Below are 16190 nucleotides of genomic sequence, written 5' to 3' on the forward strand. Positions count from 1 at the left end.
CTTTGCCACAAAACCAACATTCACCATTTCTGTTTCTAGACTTCGATCTCCTTGCTGATTTCGAACATCTATGGTAATTATTTTTGCCTCTATTTTCGGTGCTAACCACTGTTAAGGCTTCACCGGATGAAGGTTCGTCATTCTTTCTTCTCAAATCCTCGCTGAGAAGAGTAGCTGCTACATCATTAAAAACCAACTTATTTTTACCGGATATAGATGTGCTATTTGTTGTTACAACGCCATCCCAGCTGCTTGGCAAAGAACATAATAAGAGAACAGCCTTGCTCTCATCATCTTGTGTCATCCCCACCAAAGTTGATTGACTAATCAATGTATTAAATTCATTGATGTGGTTTGCCATAGCACAACCTTCCTTCATTTTTCAGTTTGTACAAGTGCTTCATGATAAACACTTTATTTGCAGTCGATGTCATTTCATACATGGTTGTGAGTCTATCTCATACATCTTTTGTTGTTACATCACCCGTGACATTGAAGAGAACATTGTTGGACAGCGAGAGAAAAATTGTCGCTCTTGCCTTCTTGTCTATTTTTTCCCTTTCTTCATCAGCCATCGCAGTTGGCTTCTTTGCTTTCCCTTCAAGCGCGAGTGAAAGGTCTTGCTTTATTAGCAAAGACTCCATCTGCACCTTCCATAACCCGAAGTTGTGTCCAAAGAACTTCTCTATCTTCGCTTCTTCCATGATTCTGGATTTTCAACCACCAAAATCTTAACAGCGATCTAACCTCGCTCTGATACCAATTGTTAGGATGAAGAAATGAATTTAAACAACAAATAAAACAGAATTATAAACACACAACACAAACAAATGAGACACAGATTTATCGTGGTTCAGCAATTGCCTACATCCACACTTGAAGCAGGGGAATCGATAGATTAATAACCAATCTGGTTTACACACATACACAGCTGCAAACAACTCCAGAATTAACCTCTACAAATGAAATACAATCAGCTCTTCAAGAGCTTGCAAGGAGAAGTTGAATAGCCAAGAGTTTTGGCAGCAAGAGGAAGGAATCTGTTGGACTTCACTTCCAACAATTGTAATATGAATATTCATTTTTCTCCTATTTTATGTGTTTGTTTTACTTTAAAATTGAATTTGAAATAGAGAAATTATTTCTCTCTTTTTTTAAGAGGTAAAGATCATACTTAATCATACTTTTAAAAACATTGTCAAGTTTCACTATTTATTTTCTTTTTTTTTTAGTTTTTATTAATGAATGAAAACTTGTTTATTATGTTTTCACAATTAATAAAGAAGGAAGAAAAAAACACACAAAAATAAGGTCTTAAAAAAGGCAAGCAAGCAAGAGGATTTCTTTTGCTTTTGGCAGGCATCCCCTACTACTGGGGAGGCCTACTGGGCTATTAGCTCAATAGTAGAGCGTGCCCCTGATAATTGTGCCGTTTTTAAGCACAATTCAAACATTTTATCTCAAATTAGCTTTGGCTTTTTTAAAATATTCTTAGTTTAGAATTGATTGAAACCGCCCTTTTTAATTCTTAATTTTTAAAATAATTAGGTTAAAAATCTATTTTTTAATATATTAATTTTTAAAATAATTTATAAAAATAAGTTACATGTAAAACTGATTTACAAGATTGAAAAATACTGTTTGTTTTTGTTGTTTATATAAACTTCGGTCTTTTAATTGTTGAACCTCAAGTTTTATTTATCTTGAAATTTATTAAAAAAATAACCACTAAATGATCCTCCCACCGTATAGTAATAAATCTGAGCTGATTTAAATGAAATTATGTACATAATTCAACTAATCCATGGGAACCTACTTTTATTCCCATCATTGTCATGTTATAATAGATTGGATTGTAGGAACCATGTATAGATAAATTAACTAATTTTATTTTAATACTGATTATTTTGTACAAAACTAACGAAATAGATTGGTGGAATGGTATGCTTTCGCACATTGGAATAGAAAATACAAAGTGATGTAGTTAAAGTTGAGGGTAAGAATAATGTTAAAACTAAAAACAAATGTCTTAAAACTAAAGACAAAGTAGGGAATCTCAATGCTTGAATACTAGAGTTGACAAAAGCGACCACTAGAGCAAACAATATTGTGGTGCTTATTTATGGAATGTTTGGCCTATTTCTAGAACCTTTTAACAATCATGCTCTTTATAAACAACTTTGAAAACTCTAGTGCTAAAAAAATTCAAGAATGAACTGAGTTTAAATACAATCTCCCTAATTTTTTTAGGGAAGTGTGCACATTGTGTGATTAAAATTTCTTCAGAAAATACAGTATAACATTTTCCTAAGAACAATTATGGAAGGCATGGATTATTTGGTGTCACTAAACATCCCAACTTATGTACACCTAGTTTAGTGTCATCGAACATTTCAGGACAAGCATACTTAATAAATGATTAAAAAACTTTTAAAATATCCTATAACAAGATTAACATGTTACATAAAGACTTCCACCAAATTTTCTAATGACTAAGAATAATAACTCTAGAATGCAGAAATAACACCTGATCTAAATAAAAATTAGATATGCAAAATAAATATGGTACAAACACTTATCAATTCTACAAATTCTACAAATTTATCAACATAACATAAAATTCATATTCTTGTGTCAATAAATACTTACATTACTTTCATCTCCATCATTCCATATATCGTTGTCATTTTCCAGGTGCAATTTTCTCTACATGACAAAAACAAAAAATACTACACATTTCAAGAAAATAGAAATGTTTGCCTGTTGGATACATTTCTCTTGCTAATTACTTTAGCGGCACAGCCGCAATGTCCCTATGTAATTGGAAACAGCAAATATTTTCAACTCTTGGAATGAAACTTTCTTCTCTGGACTTTAGTTGGCGCAGTCTCCTGGGCTAGTTTACCTGTTCTTCTGCTTTAAAATGGCGATGAAGTTTTAAATCATGATTAACCAGAAAGCCATGTCATTTATTGCTACATAGAAACAATCTTTTGAAAAGATTTACCCTTGACTGCGTAATCCAGGAGACTATAATTGACTCTTTTTTATAAGACTATTGTATCATATGAAATTGTTTAGCTAAAGAATTCAATATATTGTTCAGACATTCAATCTTTATATGACATTATCATATGTTCATTCTCCTCACAAATACACTAAACTGATATCTGTACCATCCTTTCCTGACTGTAAGCGTATTTTAAATACACAAAATCCACGTGCATGCTCATTGCATCTTGGAATGCTAGTTCGCTCCCTGCTGCCATAATCTGAAGGATACGCAGAAGTACTACATATTTGAGCTTAAATCGGAACACTTCAAAGACAATGGCTGCCCATTCCAAACCAGACCCTGATACAGAGAAAATTTTACCATTGCCATTGATTTGCCTCTCTCGATTTGAAAGTGTCTGTAACAAAAATGTAATAGAGGATCACTGCTAGGTACAGATAAGACTCAAATTGCTCAATAAAATTCAATTTTCCTATCTATTGTGAAATTTTTAAATTCCAACAAGATATTATAATATCAATGAGTATGCACTTATTGTGGAAATGGATTTAAACATAGGCAATGTAAAAGCTCATCCAAGATGTCAGAATTCGGTATTCTCTATCCATTGTGAAATACTTGAAATTCCAACAAAATATTGTATTATCAAAGAGCGCTTACTTACTGTGGAAATGGATTTGCACATAAGCAATGTAAAAGCCCATCTAAGATGTCAAAATAAGGGGGAAAAGGAAAGCTCACATAGCTTTATACATGGAGTAAGATGCAGTCTTTATTTTCAGCTGATCCATTCATTCTAATTCTTAACCATAAATAACATTAAAAATTTAAAACAATCTCAACCTAGCTATTGAAGCCCTTCTGGAAGCCTAAAAGGGGTTTCAGGTTTCAATTTTCCATTTACCTTATATTGTCAAATGTTGTACCCAACATTTGACCTCATGTCCAAGCACAGGAGTAAACCCAACCTTGCCAATCCACGTATGCCCAGAATACAACCACACATGCCAACATCACTGTTTCTTTAATAAATAGTGGACCCTCACATAACTTATCAAACATTGAGAGAGTTTGTTACGTGAAATCATACTAGATATGAAATGTTTATGACAATTTGAAGAAGTAACACATAACTGTAATGCTTATGACAATTCCACAACATAATAAATAACAAGCTGCTGGACTCTAAAGCCTGCCTCATTTTCTACTTGCAAGGAAAGAATCCTAAGAGCTCAGATGATATCAAGTCCCAATTACTTCAAACTTCATACTTTTGTGAGGGTTTGTGTATCTTTATAGGGAAAACAATAAGGCATTGCAAAATAATAGAGCTTCAAATACTGGCCTGCACTGTCATATTATCCGTGGGCACAAATACCTGTCTGCCATTATAGGCTTACAGTTTACAACATTCATCATAGAATTGTGAGGAGTGATTATCATACAAGGAAAATAACAAATTAGAGATAACTGCAGCATGGAACATAGTTTAACCAACTTACAAGAAAAATAAGCACAAAAGAACAATAAACGTGATGATGTAATAATATCCATATGGTTTAATATTATTGTTACAAGACTCCCCAGGCATGAAATTATTTTGGCAGAACATGGTAAAATTTTACCAACTATTGATAACGTTAACAATGAAGGCATTATTTACATACCTTACTTGGAAGCACGTCTTGTGCATTAAGAGCCTGAAGAATAAGATGATAAAATACAATGGCAAGAGACAGTGACTGCATGCTCTAGAACAATGGTATAAAAATACACGATGCCTTATAGCTCAAAAGGCTTCACTTTGAAGATTGCCGCTTGTATAAAGGCAATTTTTTCCTATTATTTCTCTCACAACATACTGAAGCAGAATTGTCAATAAAAGAACTCTCACAAAAACAAGTTCTACCATAGAATATATGCTTGTGCATTATTGCAGCTCTTAAAAACGGTTTACAGGTGCAGCAGTTCATGGAAGTTAAAGCAAATCTAGAAGTGGAGGTTGATCGACAGGTGGCTTTGAATTACTACCCCCTGAAGAATGGATAGAAGGCACTTGACTTTTTACTTTCACTCTTCCTCTTCCTCTTCCTCTGCCCACTCCAGAAGGTGGAGGTGGAGCAATCTTCAAAACTGCTGGTTCATTCCTAGCAGATGAAAATATCGACCCAATATCTGCCTGCTGTTGATTTGCTGAAAGAGCCAAGGAACTGGGCGGCATATGTGGACTTAAGGTTGACCAGTTCAGTGAACTAGAAGGATTTTGAACTTGCGCATTAATGGAACTACTCATTGGCCCTGCATTACCAATTTGTTGTTTTGAATTATTATTGATATTGTTACTTGTACGTGGAGGCCAATCTGCAAAGGGATCGAAATCATCAACTGCAGGGTCTGGTTCAAGATGAAAATTAGTCATGCCATTTGATGCTGATTTTTTGCTTGCAAGGTCCTGATGGTCATAGCTAGGTCCTGAGGACCAACTTCCAAAGTCTGTAAATGTTGCAGAACCAAGTTGACTGTTAGTTATTTTTGGAGCTTCTGTAGTTGCAGGAGCTGGTGGTGGCCACTGAACATCTACTGGTGTACATGAACTGACAGATGATGTGGATGTAGAAGAGATAGAACTATCATATCGCATTCCATTCATTGGAGTGATATTATGAACAGAACCAGACTTTGAGATGTTAGATAGTGGATTTCCATTAATAGTAGACATATTGGCGTTACTAAAGCTTTGGGGGCCTTTAGTAATTGAACCCCAATCTTCTGAATCCCAGGAGCTGCTAGATTTTCCTCCTGCAACTGAGACCACACCCTCTGTCTTAAGGGAGTCAATATGAACCCCATTCATTCCCACTGATGATGTTGAACTCGTATCTAAAGTAGAAGGATTCAATTCATTAAGAGTTACACCACGTTTCTCTTCAATTTTCCTGTGAAATCAAGGATTTATCAGATGTGCTCCTCTTTCTGTGCTTAGTCAAATTACTAGAAACAAGCCCTGCTTCGATAAGCCACCATTTAAGACAGGTAAATTAATTTCATACCTAAGGATTTCTTTTACAAAGAGCATGTACTTGGAAAACTGTTGAAGATTCAACTGCTGTACAACCAGTAATGGTGCAAGTAGAGGAAGCAAATGCTCTGCAGCAAACTCTAAATCGTACTGAAAATCACATACCACCAAAAAGTAAAAGATTAAAAACTTAAGACAGTTCAAGCTCGACTCTTGGAATGGCAGAGCCGTTAAAACATTTTTGTTCCAAATTCATTTCTCATATTTCACTTCTACATCAGATATTTGATCAGTCAAATAGACTACTGAAATTGCTACCAATAAAACACAATACTATTGAAAAAACCTTGCATTGAAAATACCTTCTTGTATATTGCATTTGTAACTCCAAGAGTACACATTAGTGTAGGTGCAGAATGATCGACAGCAGTACACCTTTGTAGTGTCTGCAATATCTCTAAAACTGATCTCTTATCCAACCACTGTACTAGCTCTCCCAGGCATAGCAATGCATTCACTCGTACCTGCATTACCATTTTACATGAACAATCATTAACAAAATAAAAATAATTAGCACACTTGTAATGTTCATCCATGCAGCTTTCAACCACTCAAAATATTCTTTAACTAGGCAAGACCTTCAAATTCATGGACAGAAATGGCAGATCAATATCCATTATAAACAAGTCAAAAGAGGACAAAACAGATACTGAAGGAAAACAATACTGGGAATTGAGAAGTGAAAAACAGGTGCCTTTGAAACAGGAAAGAGAGATATACAAACTAATTTAGACAGCGATAACAACTAATGATATTCTATTTAAAGATCCCCAGGGATAGGTCTAATCTTTTTTTCTTATGTGTGTGTTTGTTCGATATTTATTGTCTATCAGTAAGATATGCATTTAAATCCTTTAATAAAGATAAACAAATGAGTAGTAAAAATCTTTGAGAATAGTAACACTCTTCTCTGATATTTACCAGTTATGGCATTTGTTTCTCATCCAATACTTGAAATGCAACTGTAAGAATATTTATTTATTTTTTGTATGAGTGTGTAGCCCTTCAAAATTATGAAGTACATGTGCAAGAATCTTACTGCAGCAACTGTAGTTTTAAGTGCCAAAACATGAACGCGAGGAAGAACTGATTGCTTCATAACCTGCAACGAGCAAACAGGATGTCAATGAAAAAGTGGCACTCTGATCCAAAAAAGTATATGTTAGCATTTTGAAGCGTATCTAAAAGCAATTGGAATTGCCATATGGCAGAGAAGAAAGATTATTACCTGGCCAAAACTACTTTTAAAACAAATGGCTCAATAAACCCAGAATGATAACATAGAGCATCTGTTTCATGTTCATTTATTTCTGTCTTGAAACTGTCAAAACCATTTTGATTTTCCTATCTTGAATTTTTATTTCTTTGAAATTTATGCCTCAAATTTTTCCTTCTTGCCTTAAATGAAATGGCATTCACCTGCCTGCCAATTAATTATAGATTTTATTTTGTGTCACTCATTCAGCTCAGGTTGGAACTGAAAAGATTAACCTAAACTTGTTTTGAAAAAAGAAATGAAATCTAAAAACTGCATTCTGATAAGAAAAACTCAATTAGTTTACCAGAAAAACTCTATTGTGTCTTTTAGATGCTTCTATTGTTGGTGTTGGAAATAAGCCACACCCGGACCGACGATGGACTGGTCCAAGAGGGGCCAGTAGCTCAGTGGTAGAGCACTCCAGCAGCGTATGGAAGGTCCTAGGTTCGCGTCCTAGCTGGTCCATGCCTCAACATGGTATCAGAGCCAGGTCCAGGCTAGGAGCCCCAAGCACACGAGAGGTGTGGCTTAACGGGGGGTGTTGGTGTTGGAAATAAGCCACACCCGGACCGACGATGGACTGGTCCAAGAGGGGCCAGTAGCTCAGTGGTAGAGCACTCCAGCAGCGTACAAAAGGTCCTAGGTTCGATTCCTAGCTGGTCCATGCCTCAACATCAATCCTGTTGTGAAGTTTTCACACATCGCCCCATTGCAAATGGGGAACCCCACTTTTTCGCTTTTTAGGGATATGTTTTGCTTAGGTTGTCTTAGTTTACCAGTAATTTCCTAGTGTTTGCCTTTGTATATGAGAGGGTGTCATGTCAAAATGCAAAAGGATGTTAAAATTGTGGGGAAATGAGTTTCAATTTGCCCTAAAATTCGAGCGAAAAATTATGAAAATGTGGCAAATTGATGCAAATTTTGTTTGAAAATGCTAAAGGTCCCTATATGAGTCGTTTTCCCACTCCTAAGAGGACAAATGAACCCAAAAAATGCACAAAGTCCTGATGGACTTCTATTTTCCACCTTTCAATCTTGGGCAAATTCATAAAGTTCCGATGGAAATAGAATTTCCGCTGCATAAATTCATGAAATTGGGTAAATGTGGGCTTTTAAAGTGTGAAAATCACAAAGTCCCGATGAAGGACGTTTTTCCACTAAGTAATAAAGACAAAAATGGACAAAGTCCCAATGGAGGTCATTTTTCCACTCCATTTTGAGGATGAAGGTACCAATTTAATGTTAAGGATCATGAAAGTCCTGATGGAGGTCAAATTTCCACTCCAGGACTAAGTTTACAAGTGATATTGTGGAAAGTCCCAACGACTAGAGAATTCCCACTCAGGACAAAACAAAGGACATGATGAGTCCCGATGGAGGTCACTTTTCCACTGGGCCTACAAAAGTGAAAATACAAAAGGAAAGTGAGTCCTCATGACCCACGTTTTTCCACTTGATGAAAAATGACCAAGGTAAGGTGAATTTGGTGTGTCCTGATAGAAGTCGATTTTCCACTTGGAGGAAAAATGATCAAGACAACGCAAAAATAATGTGATTCGAGTGTCCTAATGGCCTAATGGAGGTCGATTCTCCACTTGAGGCTGATTTACAAAGATTTGACCAAACTTATGAGTCCAAATGAGCATCGATTTTCCACTTGAGGTATAGTTACAAGGTGATGGCTGAATTTCATTGTAAAATAAAGTCCCAATGGCCATCAATTTTCCACCAAGGGGCTGGAAATCAGCATAACATGAGAATTTTTAGGGACAAATCAATCCTGACGAGGGGCAATTTTCCACCACTCCCTTTGGTGGACGAAATTAAAGGGAAATCAAGCTAAGTTTAAGTGTCCTAATGCATATTGATTTTCCACCTGGCTGGGTTAACATGTTATTTATCCCACATTTGCTGTGTGGTGACAATGAAAGGTGAAATGCTAAATAAAAGCACGGACCAGCAAGCAATAAAATATCATTAAGTTGCTGATTTGACTCCAAGTAAGCTGGAAGAGAGGAGGATTGGAATCGCCTAAGGAGGAAGAGGTGCGATTTTTGCTTGAGGCATTGATAGTGCCACCATTGGAGGTATTTGCAGCATTGTTAAAGGCGCCATTGTTGGCTAAGAACACCATTACCAGCCATCATCTCAGGCTGAAAACGTATCATTTCCAACCACAACAAATGCAGATTGCAACCACAATATGAATTGTGCCATGAAGGGGATAATTTCCAGCTGATATGATACGATTTTCAGAGATGTTTCAGACCTTCATACTCAGAAATCAGACCTATACTAAGTCTGAAAATCAGGTTTTCTTGGAGCAAAATTTTCAGATTTTGATTAAATCATTTGTATTTTCTAGAATTATGTTACATAATTTTGAATTTCTGATTTAGGAAACTTATTAGTCTGAAAATCATTTAAAAATCAGAACCAAAGTTAGTTTTGGAAGATTAATTGTTAAAATTACCTATCACAAGCTGGGACAAAAGTTGGGAGCAAAAAGTCGCTATGAGGTTTGCTTTTCTACTCAGGAATAAAAATCAACTCACCCATAGGGAATGAGGACAAAGTAAGGAACATTGAAGTGCCCTGATGGCGTTCGAATTTCCACTCCATCAAATGGTGATCAAATCAACACAAAATTTTCAAGGGCAATGAGTCCCGATGAGGGTCGGATTTCCACTTGAGGGCAGAATTACAGAGGAAGAGCATAAGTCATGAGGAATGAGGAGTCCCTACGGACATCTGATCTCCACTCCAAGGGCAAGGCATCAAAATGAACTAAAATTTGCTAAGAGCAAGGAGTCCCTATGACGTTTGAATTTCCATCATGAGAAAGTGATCATGAAGACAGTGATAAATTTCAAGGACTGAATTAGTCCCTACAAGGGTCGATTTCCCACGAAGGTTGAAACAAGGTTTATCCCATAGGTATTTGATTCAATATTTGTTTGTTTTGCAGGTCTACTACAAGGAAGGGAAGCATGATGATCAAGGCTTGAGGTGAAAGAGGATGCAGTAAATGATGAAGGATCAGCTCCAAGATGACAAACAAGTGAAATGCAATGCAAATGAGGAAGATCAACATTTCAAGGATTGGAAGAGGATTTCAAGACAAGGATTTCCAAAAGCAAAGATGAGGACTAGCTCAAACATGAAGAAAACTTCACCATGTTGGTGAACAAGTGAGGGAAAGACAAATCCATGACATGAGCACAGGGGATTCCACATTATGTAGTTACTACATAAGGGATCTCAAAGTCAAAGAGCAAATAGTTCAAGGGGAATTCCCTAACGTGGAGATGAAATGCAAAGTATCACAAGGAATCCCAAACATCATGAAGAATGTTCAAGGCAAATTGATTAAGTCTACAATTCAAGCTGAGGTGGCTTCCCAGTCACCATTCGTCCAATCAAAGGGTTCCAGGTCAGCATTCATTCAAGGATGGAATAAGTGACACATGGCACTACATCAAATATTATTTATCTTACCTATCCTCATCTCTCATTGGCCAATAGTTTATCTTACCTTTACAATAAATTCAGTACAAACTTAAATATTCAAATCTCTATTGGCTGATCATAATATTACCAGAATGGATGTTTTTAGAATATATGTTGATTATCTGCATGTTGGGCCCAAAATTACATGTCAAATCAATCTGCTAATGTAGATCGTTCCTTAAAAGACAGAATGCAAGCAATCATACCATTACATGTTTAATTGATTCATTATATAACATAAGACAGCATTCTCTCTAACAATTAAACAGCCCCAAACTATGACTAGAAAGAGCCAGTGTATGCCAAACCAACCTGAAAATCAAGTTGTTTAGCTAAGGGGATTGTCCGTCGTAAAACTTCTTCTTGTATTCGGACATCAGGGTCATCATAAGCCCGAACTAACAATGGAAGTACATGTGCTACCAAGTGCTCTTGACTGGCCTGCAATAACATTATTGTTGGTAAAATTAACCTCTATTTGCAGATTAGCTAATGAAAATGCTCAACAATAGAACCATTGCATATATGACATTCAACAAAATAATTGAACACCCAAAGAGTCATTTCCTATCAAAAAGTCAAACATAAGCATGGCTAAAAACCAATGGTAAAGTATAGATTAATTGAAATGATAAAGAAATCAATCAAAGTAAGTACTAATTCTGCAAAAGATTCTAAAAGAAGACATGACAATTAATCATAACTATAATAGAAAGATGAAACCAGTAATCACAGAATCAGCACTATGTACCTTGTTGATAATAAGTTCAGCATGTTTCACCATGAGCAACAATGTTTCACCTGCTGCTGAGGACAACACGGGAACCAAAGCTGGCAATGTTGAAAGTTCAAAGTCATTTTTGTCCTGCAAATAAAGATATGATTGTCAATTTGGCAGTAAATCTCACAGATGCCTTAGTTAATTCATTTGCCTGATGCCTGGATGCTAGGAAAACTAAAATATACCAGACATCAACTTCAAGCCTCAAAATTAGTTCTCCCAATGTCTTCTATAAAATTGATATAATTGTTGACAAAAAACTCTATAACATTGAACCACTGGTAATCTTACTCACACAATAGACCAGAATGGTGTTCTCTAAATGTTCCACTAGAACCGAATGGATTACATTACTTACTAATTTTTTCCTCTACAGTAAGTATTAGATTGCACTCTACTATTACAAGGATAAGCTTATTTGGACTGGGAACATGACACTACAAGTTACACGGTAAGTAAATGAAACATGATTTAAGGAAAAGACAGTCATAGCAAAGGTAGAGTCGTAGAAGTTATGTGGCATGTAGTGTCCTCAAAAATAAATCTTCAGGATAGGTCGGCGATAAGCCCTAAACAGAGTTCACTATGCAAAAGCAAGGAGAAACACAATTGTTTCTAAAAGCCCATTTGAACAATAGATGCCAAATTTAACAGCATCACATGTTGTTGGCCTCTACAAGTAGGTACGATTTTACAGACGGTGAAGCAACTTAGAATTGGTTTAAGCTACATTTTGAAAACAGAGCTATTTGCAGCCTTTCTGTCATTACCTTGTCATTTGATCAAAAAGAAACCTGCATATCTTCAAAGATCACAAGTCCCCTCCGGAGAAAGTGATTTTTGAGCTAAACACAGTGCTGCCAGAAAGCCTTTGAGGATTTTAAAGCAGCCATATATTGTCCTGGTGCTGAGCCTCAAATATTTTTAAAGCTTAATTTGTTCAAATCCTGGTCGCTTCAAGTTAAGTCAGTCTGCATCAAATCTATTTTTGCCAATGTGAAGTGTCTCACATCACTTGCTAGTAGTCAAGCTGAGAAGCCCTCAAAGGCAGCCTGACAGGAAAATCCTTGTGCTATAAGAAAGCTGCTTTATTGTAATTTATATTTCTATTATTCAATGATTCATACCATTGAATGAGTGGACTATCTGTGTAGCAAAAGCAGAAAGTTAAAAATGTAATTACTGTCAGTTTTCTCTAATCCATAGCATTGAGTGAAACGACTATCAGTGTAGAAGTAGCAGAAAGTTAGAACTGTAGTTACTGTCAGTTAATAAAAGCTGATTTATGGACCAAGGCGGCTGACTTAGTCTTGCAATAGCAGTTATCAGTTCAGTTTGAGTTTGCATTTGATTTAGCTACAGATTTGTTAGTTAAATTGCATATGGTTAAGGATGCAGGGAACATAGAGTATAGAAAGCATTGCGATGAAAAACAAAAGGCATTTTTAAAGTAGAGACAAAATTCAACTTCATTCCCAGGAATGTGCTGTTGAGACTATCAGTGTAAGAGTAGCAGAAACTTAGAACTGTAGTTACTGTCAGTCAAGAAAAGCTGATTTATGGACGAAGGTGGCTGACTTGGTCTCACCCAAGTAGTTATCAGTTTAGTTCTGGGTTTGCATCCAATCTAGCAATAGATTTGTTAGTTAATTGCATATTATTAAGGGATGCAGGAAGAATAGAGTTTAGAAAGCATTGCGATGAAAAACAAAAAACACTTTTAAAATTAGAGACAAAATTCAACTTCATTCACAGGAATGTGCTGTTGCTTTCAGTAGCAACCTACAGGCATGTCAATCTGATTACCTTGGGGATGGAAACCCACAGGTTATTAAAATAATTAATTCTTTTAGTCAGTTACCTTCTTTTGTGGTTCTATTAATGGTCATTTAGTTAGTCATTAGTCAATTAATGCTTCTTTTATAAGAATGCATAGTTTGCTTTTTAGTTTTAAGTTTTTTAGCTTTTTAGTTTTCACTCAAATGACTAGTTCTTAATTTAGAACGTTGTCTTGTAAACTCTTTATTTACAATTGTAATCGTTGAATAGATTAATCTGATTAATTTGAGCAATCAATTTTTCATGGTATCAAAGCAGGTCGATGGGATTTTTTAAGATCTGGCAATTTTTTTAATAAAAAATTCGAAAGCCCTTTTACCTGGAATTTATTTCCAGAATTATTTTTTTCAATCATTTTTTTATGAAAAAAATTGTGGTTTTTTTTCGGTGAAGTTTCGAGGATTTTCGTGCTAGGGTTTCTGCAAACCGTGGTTTTTTTTCTGAAGGCTTCTGTTGGTTCGTGGGTTTCCGTCAAAGTTTTTTTCGCAATTGGAATTTTTCTCTGGGCGTGCTAGGGTTTTCTGGAAATTTCGCGTGGTCTGCAGGTTCGTATATTTTGAGTGTTTTATGGCAGCGACTGTAATGGAGAGGGCATCGAATTAAAGCTTTTTTTATAAGAGCAACCTTTGGCGCCGTTTTTCTGAGCCTCTTGTGTTTTCTTTTCGCGTGATTTTTACTACGCCTGACGGAGGTTTTCTGTGGCAGAATTTCTAGCGAATTTTATTCAGAGCCGTGACATTTACCGCGCGTTTTCTACAACTGTGATCACGACTTTTCGCGATTTTCCCTAGTTTTCTGCCAGTTTTTTGGCACGTCGCGGCAGCGGGGAATTTGTTCCGAAGTCGCGTTTTTTTTTCTCTCACGATTTTTGTGATTTTCGGCAGGTTTGTCTGGATTTTCGACGCGATTTATTTCGCATGTTTCTGAGTTCACCTTCGGTGGCTAGGGTTTCTCTCCGATCTCAGCGAACAATCATTTGTTTTTTTTTTGGGTCTTCCGCGGAAAAAAAATTTGGGTTCTCAGATTCAATTTTTTGGTGGCTAGGGCACATGTTTCTCCTGTGCTTTTACAGTTCCGAATTTCTGTACCTAGGGTTCAAGTTTTTTTTACTGATTTTAAAAAAAAAATCATTAATATTTTTTGCAGATTATTATTTTTTTATTTTATTCAAAAAAATTTCAAGGTTCAAATTTGCAGGAAATTTTTAATTTCTGGGTTTTTCAACAAACCTCGAATTTCATGCATTGGAATTTGTGCCTTGAATTTCACTCCAGGGTTTCAAATTTTTGTGCAGCTGCTTCTATTCTGATTTTTAATCAGATTCTTCTGTCTCGTGCCTTCACTAGGTTGACCTCATTCAACCTCTGTTTTCGTGATGGCATCTTTACCAACACCATGTTGGAACATAGTCAGAAATTCAACAGCTTCAACAACACTTGGAAACAGCGCATGTTCATGATATTTGACTATTAATGGTCATTTAGTTAGTCATTAGTCAACAATTGCTTCTTTTAGTCAACAATTGCTTCTTTTAGTCAACGCATAGTTTGCTTTTTAGCTTTAAACTTTTCAGCTTTATTTAGCTTTTTAGTTTTCACTTAAACGACTAGTTCTTAATTTAGAACATCTCTTGTAAACTCTTTATATACGGTTGTATATTGTTGAATAGATTAATCCGATTAATTTGAGCAATCAATTTTTCACAGGTAGCAGTTTCTGGTTCACTGCATCATTAGGAACATCAGGCATTTAGATTTGCAAGCTAGGTGCAGCCAGTAAGTTGTACAAGTCCAGTGTATTTAAATTCGTATGTTTGTGTTGAATAAAATAAGTTGACATCTTTACACCCTACAACTAGATGTCTATTTATAATATTGTTCTACCTGGTGGGCACCTGCAGACGCCTTTTTTTTTACATGCTTGTTATTATGGTTTTTAGTTCAAAAACTTCCAAACTAATAGAAGATGATGTGTAGATATGCTTTAATAGCTTCATTTCTCGTTATTTAATTAGATTGATGGTTATTTAAGTTTATTTTGCTCCTTTCTCAGTCCAAGCAACCAATGTAATTTTGTAGTTTTCCTTTGGGATGTGATTCCATTCCTGTATGATTGGTGATATCCTTTCCATAACCAAAATAATAAATACAATATAGCTTAAAACTTGAAAACAATTTTGGATGTCGAACAAAATGATTTTTCCTGGAGAGAAGTTTGAAATTCAATTCCATTGATATCTTTTTCTCCACTTATAGAAACAAGTCAAGCATTCAAATATGTACCTGTGATTCAGCAATAGTGAGCACCATGGGAAGAATCATTGGCTGCATGACCACATTGCGAAGTTCTGCACAGAGGGGTGGAAGAACCTGCATATTAAATATAATTGTGAGGCTCAATTGTCTAATGCAGCCAACATATCAACATTTGTTCTATAATAGAAGATAAATATAAATAGGCAACATCTAGCTATTCCAAGGAGATATGTAGATGCCAGGACATTGTATCAAATATCTAACCACACCTCAAGTTACTCACATGCAATAAACATATAGTATGAAGAAATAATGTGTATTTTAAGCATAATTTCATTTGTATGATTCAGTTGTGCAACATCTAATTAAATAAATCTAACCTCAGCTAAGCAATGTAGCTTAAAATATCCTAATTTCAATACTAGATTTGATAAGACATAGCTAGAACAACA

At 35.6% G+C, this 16190-nt stretch overlaps 2 protein-coding genes across 3 annotated transcripts in view; both read right to left on the minus strand.

Moving 5' to 3' along the window:
• Nucleotides 1-2619: 2619 nt before the first annotated feature.
• On the minus strand, nucleotides 2620-4789 carry LOC131856285 (uncharacterized). Its single transcript, XM_059207852.1, has 2 exons — nucleotides 4684-4789; nucleotides 2620-3413 (listed from the first exon to the last, which is right to left on the minus strand). The coding sequence occupies exons 1-2, from the start codon at nucleotides 4762-4764 to the stop codon at nucleotides 3159-3161; spliced, it is 336 nt and encodes a 111-aa protein (XP_059063835.1). The 5' UTR covers nucleotides 4765-4789; the 3' UTR covers nucleotides 2620-3158.
• The window catches only part of LOC131028967 (SCY1-like protein 2 B), a 79919-nt gene continuing 68255 nt past the window's right edge, over nucleotides 4527-16190 (minus strand). For both annotated transcript variants that reach the window (XM_057959351.2, XM_057959352.2), the window contains exons 8-14: nucleotides 15766-15852; nucleotides 11615-11728; nucleotides 11176-11304; nucleotides 7135-7197; nucleotides 6398-6559; nucleotides 6067-6185; nucleotides 4527-5952 (exon numbers count right to left, since the gene is read on the minus strand). In XM_057959351.2, coding sequence (XP_057815334.2) covers nucleotides 4995-5952; nucleotides 6067-6185; nucleotides 6398-6559; nucleotides 7135-7197; nucleotides 11176-11304; nucleotides 11615-11728; nucleotides 15766-15852 — 1632 coding nt within the window. In that variant the 3' untranslated portion in view covers nucleotides 4527-4994. The remainder of the gene's footprint in view (nucleotides 5953-6066; nucleotides 6186-6397; nucleotides 6560-7134; nucleotides 7198-11175; nucleotides 11305-11614; nucleotides 11729-15765; nucleotides 15853-16190) is intronic.

Source organism: Cryptomeria japonica, chromosome 7, assembly GCF_030272615.1.
Source record: "Cryptomeria japonica chromosome 7, Sugi_1.0, whole genome shotgun sequence".
Taxonomy (NCBI): domain Eukaryota; kingdom Viridiplantae; phylum Streptophyta; class Pinopsida; order Cupressales; family Cupressaceae; genus Cryptomeria; species Cryptomeria japonica.

Bases quoted from the DNA above. Each gene is read 5' to 3' on its own strand.
- LOC131856285 (XM_059207852.1), bottom strand. From the start codon at position 4,764: ATGCAGTCACTGTCTCTTGCCATTGTATTTTATCATCTTATTCTTCAG. The intron at 3,414-4,683 runs GTATGTAAATAA...TTTTTGTTACAG, and splicing joins AAGACGTGCTTCCAAGTAAG to ACACTTTCAAATCGAGAGAG.